The sequence below is a fragment of the Primulina eburnea genome, chromosome 9 (assembly GCF_022965805.1).
Source record: "Primulina eburnea isolate SZY01 chromosome 9, ASM2296580v1, whole genome shotgun sequence".
Lineage (NCBI taxonomy): Eukaryota > Viridiplantae > Streptophyta > Magnoliopsida > Lamiales > Gesneriaceae > Primulina > Primulina eburnea.
The window spans coordinates 23,829,366-23,845,423 of NC_133109.1; the positions used below are offsets into that span (position 1 = coordinate 23,829,366).

The following is a 16,058-nucleotide window of genomic DNA, read 5'->3' on the forward strand; positions in this document are numbered from 1 at the left end:
TGAAATTATAAAATATTGCTGACTATTCCAAAAAACTGAAGAGAATGATCCACAAATATCAGAATGTATAAGTTCTAAGACATCTGAGCTTGTGTTGGCTTCAAATTACCTTTTTTGGTTTTTTTTTTCTTTTATACAATTAACATAATTATTAAAATATTTTTAATTTAAAGGTTCGAGAATTTTGTCTGAGACAAGTCTCCTTATTATTTTTCAGATATATGACTCAATCTCTTATGTCATAACGCAGCTGAATTCTCGCTGGTTAATTTTTTTTATTGTCTATCTTGTTTGTAATGATTCATTAAATGAACGAATAACATCCAAATAATAAAGATTAATGTATCCTAATAAAGAATCAGAACCGACCAATTTTGAATCATGAAATAAACTGTATTTCATTTCCAAATCAACAAGAATAACCGAATTTGTCCAATGCAGAAATAGAAATCAAATTACGTCTAGAAAAAAGTACAATGAATGTTTGGACCCAAATATATTTTGGTCTTCAACAATAATCTAAATTTTCATATTGCCTCAACTTCAATTTTGTTGTCGTCACCAACATTGATGATTCTTTTAACAATATTTGGTTTTCAGCAATCCAAAAAATCCTTCATAGACACATTGTGTGAGTTGTTGCACCAGAATCTATCTACCACGTGTTCCTGGGTACTTAAGTTAAATTAACCTCAGAACAAAAAACATTAAGAAGCATATCTTTCTTAGCACGCCAAGCGTGATAATTTGTTCATTGCTTCTTTATATGTCCATCACTGCCATAGAATAAACAGCCAGCACTTTGAGATCACTAGGATTCTTCTATTGTTTCTTCGGAAGTTGTGTATTCACAGCTTCTTTATCTTTCTTTTTCTTTCCTTTATCTTTCGAGGTAGAGGCATAATGAGTACTTTCAGTCTTATTTTGCTTCAATCTTTTATCTTCATATCAAAACCAAATACACCAGCAACTCCTCAGAAAGGTCAAGTTTCAGTGGTTTCAATCTTGAAGCAAGATGAGACATTCTCATAAAGAACTCCCTTATGTTACATTTACCCATGTACCTCATTGAAGAGAGGCTTGCCAAAAGTGTACAAATTTCATATTTTTCACTCTTAGCAAACCTATTTTCGAGGTCCTGAAAGAAAGCCTTAGTCGTAACAATATCACTAGACATTGTGCCCCTGAATGTTTCTGGAATGACCCTCTTCATAATCATCATATACATGCGATTTGATCTCTCTCACATTTCAAACTCCCTCTTTTCATCAAATGTACTATTATCCATGATGGCGGGAGAAGAGTCATTGCTTATCGCAAGGTCCAAATCAATGACTCCGAGAACTATCAATAAATTATCTTGCTACGATTTAAATTGGAATCAATTAACATAAGAATAGAATTTATGTTATAATAAATATTTGCATGAGTCAAATCGGAATAAAGAACAAAAATCAAATATACATTATCAACTAAATATTCTATCAACAAATTCAAATAATGTAAATCCCATGAATAGGATACCGAGCACTCCATTAATGTTTTTTTATGGACAAAATATTAACTTGAAAGTGATATCATGGCGCAGCTATCAAACGCAGATAATAATTATCATGTCAAAATAACAACCTTCATTTGGACCGATTTATTATCCAATGAAAAACCGAACAGCTATCACATTTTTATCACCAATAGTGCATCTGTAATTATATTAAATATTAGTCTTCCTTTGGGAAGATCAATATTCAAATAAATCATATATATCAAAACTCTTTTATATTTCAAAATAAAATTAAATTACATAAATGATGTCACATATTTCAATCAATCTATTTTAAAATACATATAACATTATCGTTATTTGAATAATTGAATATTTAAGTTTAAAACGAATAAAACTGAACAGTTAAAAACAATTTTAAAAAAAAAATGTACGGATTGCTATTGCCAGAATGTCATCGGCGCACGAGGGCTCCCCGAAATCGTGCCCCTGCGCTCCTGCAACTGTCCGAGCACTCTTGGGTGCACCCTAGGCCGATTTTGGTGAAAAATTTTAGCCCAAATTTTCTCTTTTTCTCTAAAATATTTTTTTTTGAACAAAAAAACTGGACGGAAAATCAAAATCTCATATCGAATCTTTAAAATTTTCAATCAAAATCTCTTTACCAGAGTCGAAACTTTAAATATTTGTTTTCAACCAAAATATTTTTTTAGATTTGAAACCATAACTTAAAATTTTAAAAAAAAAAATCTTGTACAGATCTGATACCAAATATTGTCTGAAACTTTAAAAAAAACCTCAATGATTTAAAGCATGAGTATCTCTGATATCATTTGATGGCAAAAATCCACAAACCACATAATCTATCATGTTAAATCATTGAAAATTTGACTGAAAACTTAAGCGAAAATATAGATGAAGTCATAATCCTATATTCTTTAGAATGTGTCTTGATTTTCCATATCCGCGCTCTATTTTCTTTGAGAGAATCCTTTAGTTCTCTCTTCTTAATTAATTTTTTTTAATAGGGGAGAGAATAGATAACATGATTACGTGCGATCTGGAGACCATGACCTATATGTAGATAATGTCTATTACTATCTTCTGATATTTCTGTTTTAATCGATTATAAAAAAAGAAATTATACTTATGTCTCTACACATTAAAGACTCAAAACATATTAATATATTGAAGTCCAATAACGTGAAAAATTAGTTGATCACTTTATTTTGAACTTAACTTATAGACAATTCACGACACATAATTATTCACATATAAACTTGTATAAATAAAATTGATCCAACACAATATTCTCTCAAACTCCGATATTTGCGACGATTAATGAAGAACCATCCCCAAATATTACGATGATTTACGAAGTACCTCATTGCTACTAGCGATGGTTTGCTGATACGTCGCTACTAACAACGACGGTTCATTAAACCGTCGCTAATTCACCATAATATCATAAAACCGTGAGTAATTTTAATTATGTGGGCAAATTCAAAAGTGCAAAGAATTAAAGAAAAACCATAGCGAGGTTTTTTGTAGTGTCCGTGTTTCTCCCATGTTTCTCATTTCATTTACGCACTCGATGCCAGTTTCCGTGATCCAGCACCATACAATTGGAAACGAAAAGAAAAGACTAGGAGTGAACAAGGATGTCGATTGGCGACATGGTAGGAGTTTTTTGATGGCAGACTGACTTGAACTTTTTGGCGTAAAACTGAGACTTTTATGAAATTACAAGGCATCATGAATGCACATAAGATCGTTTACTTCATTTCTTCACCAAGAAAACACAACTTAAGAGTAAGTTCTCAAAGAACTCTTAATTCATCTCATTGTCAAAACTGGTAAACCTGATAGTTTCTTAAAGCTTCTCTGTCATTGTGCTACTTTGAGGGCTGCGAAGAGAAACGTCTTTACGATGGTGTACTTGCCCCGTTACTGGTAAAGAATTCCCAATATCTTGCAACGGTGGTTGTTTTGATGCCAAAATCCCATCTCTTCTTCTGTGTATCTTTCTTCTTTCCTCAGCTAGGATCTCTTGTTCGCTGTATACGTTGCTAGATTGGCAAGTTTCCCTGAAACGACGCAGAACCATTCTCTTCTCTTTTGCTATGTGTTTACCCAAAGAAAGAGGTGGCAACTCTTTGTGTCGTGCTTGTTCGTTGTTTTGCTCATCATTGAGCTCTTTTACCACTTTCTCAACCGCACATTTATGAGGACAATGGTTCTCCTTCAAACAATAAGTCATAACCCTTTTTCCGTTTTCAAGCTGTTTTTTCAGAGGAAGTAACATAGTATCTCTATCATCAATCTCCTCTGTCAAAGAAAAAAGTTTGAGTTGAAGTTCACCGGCCTTGTTTTGAAAACTGAGAGCTTTTTCTTTCCATTCTTCCACCTAGACGAAGAAAGAGTGTGTACTGTAAACCATGAGAAGTTAAACCAAGAAACACCTGATGAAAGAACAAGAATCGTGGAGCCTTACACTGTGTCTCAATGTTTGAATTTCGTAATCGGAACTGAGTGCTCGATTTTCCCAGAAATCGCGTGATGTTCTAAGTTCTTCCATTTCTCCTCTTACCTGACCCAACATTTCTTGCATCTGTGACCACTGCTCAGTCTCGGCTCTAACCTGCTCCACAATTCTGTGAATAATGACTTTGCATCGTCCCGAGCATTTGTTCTCATCTTGTAAAGTTGGTTCCTGTTTATCGAACATTTATTAGCACATGGATATGATGAAGGGTGTAGGAAAACGGACCCTCTCATTGCGCTAAAAAGTCACAACTGACTGCATTAATACGAATCAAATATTTCAAATGTAGAGCCCCCACCCTTCTCCTTTTACCAGAGGATCCAAGGTCATTTGCTGTCATGAATAAGCCAAGACAGGGATATAATTAGCAAAACCATGGAGATAAACGCAATACAGTACGTGTCAAGGCATTATGCTTAGACTGTCGCTTGCTGCCTTAAATAGGCCATGAAAACCACTGCAGATGGGTTCACTCGACCTACCCCTGCGGGCAGTCAACGGCTCGGATTTTTCCTAGTCAATTTTTTTCTTTTTTTTTACATGGAAGTGGGCCCGGATCACTCATGTGGAGTAATCTGGGCCGTTCATTGCCAAACAATCCCTGCAGATGAACAGGATACTTGCAAAAGCCATTAAGATCAAGCATTATTTGGGTTATTTTAAAATCTAAACTGAGTTTTTCACTTGGATACTGAGATTTACTGTCCACCAAAATTTCAAATTTGGTCAGATTTTGCGCTCAGGCTCAACTGGATATGTTCTCAGCAACATAAAATGACAACAGAAACAAAAGAAATCTGAAACAGAATCAGATACTAGAGTTGATAATTGGTCCACGAGTATTAATTGAAGTGTTGTATTCAGGTAGTGAGATTTTGGGGCAGTGTGAAGCAACCGAACCATCCAGCAAGCTATTTATTTCAAATCTTTTGCTAAATATGTGTTTTTCACAAATCTCACACAATTACTTGATATTTCACTTATGTGGCATAAGAAGATATATACACGGCGAATATAATATTGATCAAGTATAGTCAAAAATTTCAAATTTAATCTACTAGAAAGCCACAAAAGCATAGAATTAATCATTTTTACCAGTACATTATACATGCACCAAGAAATTAGAACGTATCATACATGTACCAAGAAACTAGAACGTAAACAGATGCAGTAAGCTCAATCGGAACAACCATATTCAATCTGAAATAACATGGAAAACATTATAAAATAACTGAGAAGATATCATAATCTTGCCTGATACAGTTGCCTGGTGGAGGAACTCGAGAATTCAGGGCATAAATCTATTCGCTTGGATGCAGAAGCTGAGCTAGCTACAGAACTATGGGCTGCGCTAGAAAGCATTGACACGTACTCTTCCTCCACTCTATCCAACACCCTCTTTCGACAATCCCTCCATTTTCTTTCTCAGCGTATCCGTCTGCACATTGATTAAATTTTTTTTTAAAAAATCAGACCCCCCAAGAATGTTTTCTTGAAAGAGGTTTTCATACACATAATTTGGTACACACAAGAAAACATATGAATTGATAATAACTGAAGTATTAATTGATTATAACAAAATGATCCAGAAACAGTGTTCTTACATCATTGGAATTATTTTTGATTGTGGGATTCAAATCTCTGCTCTCACTGATGGACAAACTTGGTTCAGCAAGTTCATTGCAATTCTTTGGAACAACTTTCTAGACATAAGCTCCCAAATTTCTCGAGCCGGCTCTGCAAAATGCATGCTTTCTTGTCAAAGTTGCTGCAATTTTTAACTTTAATTCTTGACTCCTTTCTCAACTCCTCGATCTTCTCTTCTAAATCTTCAATCTCCTCCTCCAACATCGCCTTCGCTTTATTCCCGTCAAAAATCTTTTCTTTGCCCTGAAATCAACAGAACAAAATAAACACAATCTGATTCGAGACAGTGATCAATCAAAACCAGATGGTGGGATCTGGGATGAAGAAATGAAACGTACAGAGACGAGTGTCTGAATAGCTGATCTCAGAGTCCTCTCCATCTTTACTCTGTTCCTCTCCAATTTTCTTAGAGCAAACTCTCTCTCCATTCTCAGGAAATTACACTCGGCCCTCAGTATTTCTGCTTGAAACCTCCATTTCACCTCCATAAAACCACCACCGTCATTGTAGCCTCCTTCCTCTTCTTTTTCCACCACTCGTTCTCCCTTCTCGACTGCTAATGCATTCGAGGTCGAGTTCAATAACACAATCGAAATTTCAGTGTCATTCTTTTGATCAAACCGGTTCCCCAGCTTCCCATTGGAAGGAAAGAGGTAGTCTTGCTGCATGACTGATGGGTTGCTGCTGTTGTGGTTGTAGTGGGCGGTGGCTGGCTTCGGTTGCTTACGGCGTGTTCTACGGCTGCGGGTGAAGTTGAGGATCTTGGGACTGGGCGGAGGCGGCGGCGTTGGGTGCCATTTGGCTTTTCTTGAAGTTGCCGACACGCTCTCTCTCCGAGTCCCAGTGGGCATAGTTTAGTGTAATGATGCAACTGAGCCAGCAGGATCGGAGTTGCTTTTCTGGGGTTTAGGAGGAATTTGAATTATCGCCAACGCAGAGTTATATAGCTTGACCTTCACTTGCTCCAATAAGATTTAAATATTGTAAATCTAGAATTGGTACTCACCATTTTATATAGAATTTGTATTTGATCTTAATATTACAGTCATACTTGCGTACCACAATTCAACTGAAATGTTAATTCGAAAGCAGAAAAACGGTTGCTCCCCCAATCAATAAGTTGGAGTATCGTTTTCTCGCATCTTTTAAAATTTGAGTAGGTATCTTGTGAGATGATCTCACGAATCTTTATTTATGAGACGGGTCAATCCTAGCGATATTCATAATAAAAAGGAACAATCTTAGCATAAAAAGTAATATTTTTTTATGGATGACCCAAATAATAGATCTGTCTCACAAAATATAATCCGTGAGACCGTCTCACACAAGTTTTTACCTTAAAATTTTTGTTTGGACGTTCAAAACTTTATTTGAGCGTCATATGATTTAAAACATTCACATAATGTTTAGATCTGTTTATCTTTGTGTATTTAACGCTGGACATCAAACCAATCCGGGATTAACGAATTTCGTTCTTCTTGTAAATCTTTTCGAACAAATCTCATTCTTTTGATCGTCTAATAAAGTAAACGATCGGATAGTGGGATCATCTTTAAGATTATACTAGAGATCTAATGATTTTGCATCGAGACTAGATCGGCAGAATTTCAAAAATCGGACGGGGTGGACGACAAGGTGGTGGAAGTTGGACGAAAATTTTCTTGTGAAAAACTTGAATTGGCCAAAATTTGCTTTGTGTACGAGGATAGAATTTTGTGTATTTTAATGGTTATTTCTTTTATTATCAACATTTGATAAAATATTAATAAAAATACACTAACTCAATGCTACAAAGATTCATAATCATAGTCCCATTAGAATTCTTTTATTTTCATTGACTAAAATTACCATGTAGTATGTATCATACAGAGTCAACTCTTGATAATGATATTTGATAAAATTACCATGTAGTATGTATCATACAGAGTCAACTCTTGTAATATGTATCATACAGAGTCAACTCTTGATAAAATTACCATGTATTATGTATCATACAGACTTAACTCTTGTAGTATGTATCATATATTTGTGTGTGTGCGTGCGCAAAATTAAGTAAATATTATTTAATTTTTTTATTAATTAATAAATTCTAGACACCATAAAATATTTGATGAGAACCATGTATATTTAATAGTCACAACTACTATCATTATTATTTAATTAGTATATTTTAAATTCACTAAATAAATAATTGTGAACTCATTATAATCTCGATCGATGATCAGCTGCGTTGATCTATCGAGGGTACAAATTTAGATTATATAATGATAACTGAAAATTTCGAAGGACGAAATTTCCACTGATCTATTTGGAATGTGTCAGTTTTGTGAACTCCTTCACTAAAATAGACAGTTCAACTATTCTCAATTAATTATCTGTTAAGCTAGCTTCATAACTTCCATCATATGGAAAACTACATATAAACTTCTGTATAAGTAATCAATTTGATATCCATCAAACTACAATTGACAAATTCGTCTCCTTGAACTTGAGTATTTTGACAAGAACGTAGAATCGGATACTTGTGTGACCCTTCATGATCAGAGATATAGCTAGTCGTGGGTTCATTACATCATTTGATTCAAAAACAACATTTTTTCATATTCGGGCTTACCTTAAATAACCTCATTCTTTTAATCAACAACTTGATCAAGAACGTCATAACTCAAGTCTGATTGTAATCATCAGATTATGGTGAGAGTGTCTACTAGCATCGCCTCATATCCCCTTGGTATCATTATAGTGCGTGCAAGAACTTTAAGTAATGGTTAGCATACATTATGGTCCCTTCAACTCATATATCTCGATAGAATCATCAATGCAAATGAATTCGATAACGATGTGATATATCTTTGAGTAATAAATGTAACATTGAAACGTCTCCAACCTATACATTACTTCTAAATTGGGAAAAAAAACTTTTTTAAAAAAAAATCCCCTAAGTCTTCGGCCATATATATATATCTATATATATCTATATATAATATAGATATATATAGACACACACACACTGTCTTTTCTCAATTGCACCATTAAAAATAATCTGACCAACTAATATCTTAAAATAAATAAATGCAGTGAAAATCATCAACTCGCAAACAATCAACCAAACCTAAAATTAGCATTTTTCAAAACAGCATGAACGTCTTAAATTCTCTCAAAAACCACTCATATGCAAAAGTTATAAAAATATTTAAAGTACTGTTAAATCACCAACTGTGCGGAAAACTAGAAAGGTCCTCGGGTTTCAGTGCACCATCAGTTCAGCCAGTTCAATCACCAAGTCTACCTATCTCAACAAAAAAATCATCACTGCATCATTCACACCTATGAGTCTAATGACTCAGCAGGCCTGAATCATAATAACAAGTAATACAAATATATCTACATGAAACAATGAAAAGTATATTAATAAAATAATTTTAACACGAACATTTTCATAACCTTAAATATTTCCTTTCCATCATTATACATATCCATATCCTTTTTAGGTGGAAATCAGTTCATTAATTGTGACCATCATTTCATCTTTTGGTCGATTGATCAATCTCAGCTATAACCATGGTACAAGGCGACGGGGTAACATTAACTAATTTTTCGTTCTTTGCCTTGTACTATAGTTGGCGAGGACACCAGCAACCACTTTTCCGTTATTGGGCTATGGCCTATGGAAATCTGGTATTGGGTTCCCTCGGAGCTTTGTCCTTTAAACGTGAAACAACCTACTCCCATGACAATAACATTAACTAATTACCATATGCGGAAGCCTTAGCATTTAAAAGGGAAAGGACAATATATCCTTTACATCAACATAATCTATACTAATATATATGAACATTCACAAAATATCCTCCAACACATAACTACAAGCCAACAAATTCAACCAAATACATATGTTTTTAAAACTTTATATATGTCCACTCCTCCTAATAAAAAAGACATGTTAGAAAGTCTTTCCCTTGGCCTCTTATATGACTTCCCCCGCCTTGAACAATCCATTTCAGTCCTTTTTATCACCTGCATCACATGACATAACTGGAATGAGAATAATCTCAGTAAGTAAGAAGCTGTACATAGCAATTTATACATAGCTTGGCTTAGGTCATGGCTGTGGCAATGGCGGTAAAGAATGAATCATAAATCTCCAATCAATGTAAAGGGTAAAATATCATGAATTAAAGGAAGGAAATGACAGTACTGTGACCTATGACCTGTATCTCTTTGATATAAATATCAATACTGTGAGAGATACTTTAGAATCATGTGATTGGCCAATGACATGCATGAATTACTATCATTCCTTGGCTTTAATCATAGGAAACTTCATTGAGGCATTTTACCAAACACTTGATGGACACAATGGTTTATTAGCTCCTTGATCAATGAATCCAATGAAAATACTTGAACAATGAACATATAACAATATATCAATCAAGTATATACCGATGAAAGGAGCTAATTATCAATAAACATGGCTTATATACATATATTTATCATGTGAGCATAAGGAGAAGTTTCTACTTACACTCCACAATCACTATGATGGCTATGATGAGCTTGAATGAATCCTACAACAATAATCACAATCACAATCATAAATCATCTCCAATAATCCAATGAATCATGAACCCAACTTAACCCTCAATACTCCAAACCCTTATAAACTCCAAGAATAGTAAGTTCTTACCTTGAAGTTTGAAGATTTGGGTAGGAACAACTAAGAAATATGCTATGATCCTTAAATTTGGAGTGAAGAATTGAAGGGAAGAAACTTGAGAGAGGAAGGGTTTGATCGATCTAGGAGAAGTGGAAATAAGAATAAGCCCTATCCAAGGCAATATATAAACCTTTTATTACCTAAAAACGTGTTTTTAATTTTTATAAAGACTGCTGGGCGCATATGCGCGACTTTTCCGGCGCATATGCGCGCCCCTTGCTGCCAAAAACCTAAAAATCAGCACCCCGCGCGCCATGGCGCGAGTTCTGGCGCGGTGGCGCGCCTCATTCTGCCCAAACCTCAGTTTTAACATCCGAATTTGCAAAAGTGGTCAACATGAAAGTTGTAGACCTATGTGTTTTCTTGCATCTCCTAAAATTTCAGGTCATTTGGAGGTCTGAGTAAAACGTTATGCACATTCTCCCAACATGTGTCAGTGCAGGAACAACGAAACACACGACACACTTCGGGCCGCTTTTAGCTCGTCTTCCCTAAGGATTTGAACAAAACTCAAAATAAGAAAGTTATAGCCTTATATCTTATCTTTCTAATGGAAGCGGCCTCACATCAATTGGATCAATATACAAAAAATTATACTAAAAACCACAACTACTGCCACGTTTGTCATACCATTTCTGTACTTCCATTTTCTATTTGGCTCAAGTCAACTTTCATTCTACTTATTCATTTCCATAATCATCACCAACTATGAACATAATACCAAAACAATAACCATTTCAATAAAGATATCCATAACCAGTAACCATTCAACATAATCTCAACCAGCAAAGCATAAAACATGATCATAACAATAATAAACCATAAGGATTAACATAAGAAAAGGTTGGGCTATTACAATCTCCCCTCCTTATAAAATTTTGTCCCCGAAATTTGCTTACCGTTGAATAAATTGGGATAACGATGTTTCATTTCTTCCTCGGGTTCCCAAGTCGCCTCTTCAGTCATATGATTCCGCCATAAAACTTTTACTATACCAATCTCTTTTTTTCTTAATACTTTTACCTTGCAATCAAGAATTTGAACCGGTACTTCTTCGTAGCTTAGGTTAGGTAAAAGATCTTATGATTCATGTCGAAGAACATGAGATGGATTGGGAAGATATTAGCGTAGCATCGACACATGAAAGACATTGTGCATTCGATCCAAGTCTGGTGGCAATGCATGACGATAGGCTCGGTCTCCAATCTTGTCGAGAATTTCAAACGGCCCAATGTATCGAGGACTTAGTTTACCTTTCTTTCCAAATCGCATAACTCCCTTGAGAGGAGCTATTTTAATAAACACATGATCACCAACCTCGAATGCCAATGGCCGTCGTCGTACATCAGCGTAACTTTTCTGTCTAGACTGAACGGTCTTCATTCTTTCTTGGATCAATGCCACAACATCTGTTGTTTGTTGAACCAATTCTGGGCCCAACATCTTCCTTTCACCTACCTCTTCCCAGTACAATGGAAATCGGCACTTTCTTCCATATAAAGCCTCGTAGGGTGCCATGCCGATTGAAGACTGGTAGCTGTTATTATACGTGAATTCCACCAAAGGCAACTTAGAATCCCAACTTCCCGTGAAATCAATCGTGCATGCTCGTAACATATCTTCAAGAATTTGAATCACCCTCTCTGACTGCCCATCACTCTGAGGATGATATGCTGTGCTAAAAGCCAACTTGGTGCCCAAGGCTCTATGCAAACTTTTCTAGAATTCAGAAGTAAACCTTGGGTCACGATCAGATACAATTGATACAGAGATTCCATGAAGTCTTACAATCTCAGCTACATAGACTTCAGCATATTGGTTCATTGTAAACGTCGTTTTGATCGGAAGAAAATGAGCCGACTTAGTTAACCTGTCAACAATCACCCAGATGGAGTTGCAACCCTTTGGTGTTCTTGGAAGTCCTGTTACGAAGTCCATGGCGATATGCTCCCATTTCCACTGAGGTATTAGGAGAGATTTCAAAGTTCCAGCAGGTCTTTGATGTTCAATCTTAACCTGTTGAAAGGTTAGACATTCAGAAATAAATAACATGATATCTTTCTTCATAGCTGGCCACCAATAAAGATGTCGAAGATCATGATACATTTTGGTACTGTCAGGATGAACTGAATATGGCGCTGTATGAGCTTCAATAAGTATATCTTTCCGAATGTCATCACCCCTAGGAACACAAATTCTACCTCGAAAGGTCAATAAACCATCACGATTCAAACCAAATTCAGAAACTCCTGTTAAATCATTTTTATTCTTCAACTCTAATAACTGAATATCCAATTGTTGCTCCTTTAGAATACAATCAATCAAAGTAGAGCGGAGAACTAGTGCAGATAACTGATCTACTGTACCTGGAGATATCAGAGTTATTTCGTTCCTTTGCAAATCGAGTAATAACGGTTTCTGAATCATGGAACCCAATAGATAACTGGATTTACGGCTTAAAGCATCTGCAACGACATTAGCTTTTCCAGGATGATAGCTAATGGTGCAATCATAGTCTTTTACCAGTTCCAACCACCTCCGCTGCCTCATATTCAATTCTTTCTGCGAAAACAGATAACTCAAACTTTTATGATCTGTAAAAATTTCACACTTCTCACCATATAAATAATGCCGCCATATCGTCAAGGCGAATACTACAGCTGCCAACTCCAAATCACGCGTGGGATAATTCTTCTCGTATTATTTTAGCTGACGAGAAGCATAAGCGATTACTTTCCCACGTTGCATCAACACAGCACCTAACCCCTGCTTTGAAGCATCTGTATACACAACAAAATCCTCAGTGCCGCAGGGAAGTACTAATACAGGGGGAGAAGTTAACTTATCTTTCAAAGTTTGGAAAGCTTGTTGGCATTCTATGGACCATTCAAATTTGATAGCCTTTCGTGTCAAGCTCGTCAATGGTAATGCTATTTTCGAGAAATCTGCTATATATCTTCTGTAATACCCAGCCAAGCCAAGAAAACTCCGTACCTCTGAAACTGTCTTTGGAATGGACCATTGCTTAATAGCTTCAATCTTGGACGGGTCGACTGCCATTCCTCCTTTTGACACAATATGGCCTAAAAACGCCACTTGCTCTAACCAAAACTCACATTTCTTTAATTTTGCATATAATTGCTTCTCTCTCAATCTCTTTAATACGATCCTCAAATGCTCCCTATGAAGTTCTCGTGTCGTAGAATATATCAAAATGTCGTCAATAAATACAATCACAAAAGCGTCCAAATACGGCTTAAAGACACGATTCATCAAATCCATAAACACTGAAGGAGCATTAGTTAATCCAAACGACATCACCAAAAATTCATAATGGCCATACCTCGTTCTAAAAGCAGTCTTTGGTATGTCCTCCGTTTTTACCTTCAATTGATGATATCCGGATCGAAGATCGATTTTTGAAAATACAGTGGCCCCTTGCAATTGATCAAAAAGATCGTCGATTCGAGGTAAAGGATATTTATTTTTAAGAGTTACCTTATTGAGTTCACGATAATCAATCCATAACCTCAACGATCCATCTTTCTTTTTCACGAACAAAACCGGAGCTCCCCATGGGGAGAAACTAGGACGGATAAACCCTTTATCTAATAGCTCCTGCAATTGATTCTTCAATTCTTTCATTTCAGTTGGATCCATTATGTATGGAGCTTTAGAAATTGGGGCTGTACCTGGATTCAATTCAATAACAAATTCTACCTCTCGATCAGGAGGTAACCTAGGCACATCATCAGCAAATACGTCAGGATATTCCTGAACCACTTCAATATTCTGTAATTGCACATTACTGTACCTATTCACATCTGATACTAAGGCAAGAAAACCAGTACAACCCTTATTCAATAATTTCGTAGCTTGGAGATAAGAAATAAGGGAAATACTTAACGAGGAACCTAGCCCAATAAATTCATCACCCTCATGACCATCAGTTACAAACCTCACAGTCTTTTCCACACAGTTGATCACAGCATGATAAGCGTATAACCAATCCATACCCAAAATAACATCGAAAGCAACCATTGGAATTACAATAAAATCAGTATACAACAATCTCGAACCTATCTGTACTGGACATGCCTTAAGAATACTTGTAGGACAAATCTCATCACCAGAAGGCAATATAATATTGAATTGTAAAGGCATGATAGTAGGCTCACGAGGTAAGGAATACATGAATACTTCAGACATAAAGGAATGAGTTGCACCAGTATCAATCAATGTAAGTGCTTCCTTGCCAGATATTAGAATATTACCTGATATGACTGAAGAATCAGGATTGGCTCCTTCTTTTATCATCGTAAAAATTTTGCCTTGAACTTTTCCTTTATCAGAGGAGAGATGACATTTCTGTGCTGTATGCCCCATTTCTTTACATCTATAACATCGGCCACTTCCCACTAGACATTCCCTTTTATGTGGCTTGCCACATTTAGGACATAATGGTCGCTCCATCTCTGAAGAAGGCGCAGAAGGTTTATTGCGTTGTTCCATTTTGCCTTTTCCTTTGTGACCACCTCGAGCACTAGTACTTGCCCCTTGCCCTCTCGCTTGAAAAGCTTGCCTTCTTAATTGCCGCTCCTTTTCAATTTTTTGTTCATCGTGCTCGGCAAGTAAGGCTCTTTCAACAATGTCTTGATAAGTGATCACCTTGGCCATATGAACATCCCTTCGAATTTCTGGTTTCAACCCACGAAGGAAGTGTTCTCCTTTGTCTTTATCATTTTCAGCAATAAATGGAACAAACATGCATCCTTCTTCAAATTTCAATGTATATTCAGCAACAGACAAGGAGTCTTGCCTCAACTCAAGAAATTCTTTGACTTTCTTCGCTTTAACTTCTCTTGAAAAGTACTTGGCATAAAATAACTCTTTGAACTCTTCCCATTTTAACTCGCGAACATTGACTGTCACTTTGGTAGCTTCCCACCAGATGCGAGCAGCTTTCACTAGCATAAACACAGTACAGCTCACTCTATCCCGATCAGTGAACTTCAAATAGTCAAATATAGCCTTCAAAGATTTAACCCATTCAAGAGCTACGAGTGGATCAGCACCACCAACAAATTCGGTAGGGTTCATTCGCCTGAATACATCATAAGAACTACCTTCGTTGCTTTCCACTCTACCCTGTCCTCTTCCTTGACCATGACCTTGGGTTGAGGTATGCAGGCTCAACAACTGTTGAATTTGTTCACCATGAACTTTAGCATGTTCTTGTATTAATTTACTGAATTCATCTACAACGTTGGTAGTCCTATCAGTAGTAGGGGTCCTATCATCCCCTTCAATAACCTTTCGTTTAGGAGGCATTTCCTACACGTAAGCTCACTTTAACATAGATATGAAGAAAATACATCAATAACAATGGAATATGATCAACTCTCAATGTTAAAATCAATAGATGCAGGATCGAAAACATACCGGATTGTCCTAGGTAGAAGAAGTCATATACAGTCCAAGAACTTTCGCTCTGATACCAATTGAAACAACCCACTCCCATGACAATAACATTAACTAATTAACATATACGGAAGCCTTAGCATTTAAAATGGAAAGGACAATATATCCTTTACATCATAAACATAATCTATACTAATATATATGAACATTCAAAAAATATCCTCCAA

General features: G+C 36.0%; 2 protein-coding genes across 3 annotated transcripts; both read right to left on the minus strand.

Moving 5' to 3' along the window:
• Positions 1-3,261: 3,261 nt before the first annotated feature.
• On the minus strand, positions 3,262-6,672 carry LOC140840458 (uncharacterized). 2 transcript variants are annotated; one of them, XM_073207644.1, is made up of 5 exons: positions 6,032-6,665; positions 5,651-5,936; positions 5,301-5,484; positions 3,996-4,214; positions 3,262-3,908 (listed from the first exon to the last, which is right to left on the minus strand). In XM_073207644.1, exons 3-5 carry the CDS (start codon positions 5,406-5,408, stop codon positions 3,375-3,377), a joined length of 861 nt encoding a protein of 286 aa, XP_073063745.1. In that variant the 5' UTR covers positions 5,409-5,484; positions 5,651-5,936; positions 6,032-6,665; the 3' UTR covers positions 3,262-3,374. The 2 variants fall into 2 exon arrangements, 1 of the variants encoding a protein (XP_073063745.1); XR_012119996.1 differs by lacking the exon at positions 5,301-5,484 and having other exon boundaries at positions 6,032-6,672.
• A 6,438-nt stretch (positions 6,673-13,110) lies between these two features.
• On the minus strand, positions 13,111-15,741 carry LOC140840816 (uncharacterized). Its single transcript, XM_073207982.1, has 2 exons — positions 14,103-15,741; positions 13,111-13,511 (listed from the first exon to the last, which is right to left on the minus strand). The coding sequence occupies exons 1-2, from the start codon at positions 15,739-15,741 to the stop codon at positions 13,111-13,113; spliced, it is 2,040 nt and encodes a 679-aa protein (XP_073064083.1).
• Between the last annotated feature and the right edge of the window lie 317 nt (positions 15,742-16,058).

What these genes read in the sequence shown, in the direction of transcription:
- LOC140840816 (XM_073207982.1), bottom strand. Translation starts at nt 15,741, where the DNA reads ATGCCTCCTAAACGAAAGGTTATTGAAGGGGATGATAGGACCCCTACT. An exon ending in TGTTATTGAATTGAATCCAG is followed by an intron (nt 13,512 to 14,102) that starts GTACAGCCCCAA and finishes AGTTTTGGTTAG; the next exon opens with AGCAAGTGGCGTTTTTAGGC.
- LOC140840458 (XM_073207644.1), bottom strand. Translation starts at nt 5,408, where the DNA reads ATGCTTTCTAGCGCAGCCCATAGTTCTGTAGCTAGCTCAGCTTCTGCA. An exon ending in CCACCAGGCAACTGTATCAG is followed by an intron (nt 4,215 to 5,300) that starts GCAAGATTATGA and finishes TTCGATAAACAG; the next exon opens with GAACCAACTTTACAAGATGA. An exon ending in TTCAAACATTGAGACACAGT is followed by an intron (nt 3,909 to 3,995) that starts GTAAGGCTCCAC and finishes TTCTTCGTCTAG; the next exon opens with GTGGAAGAATGGAAAGAAAA.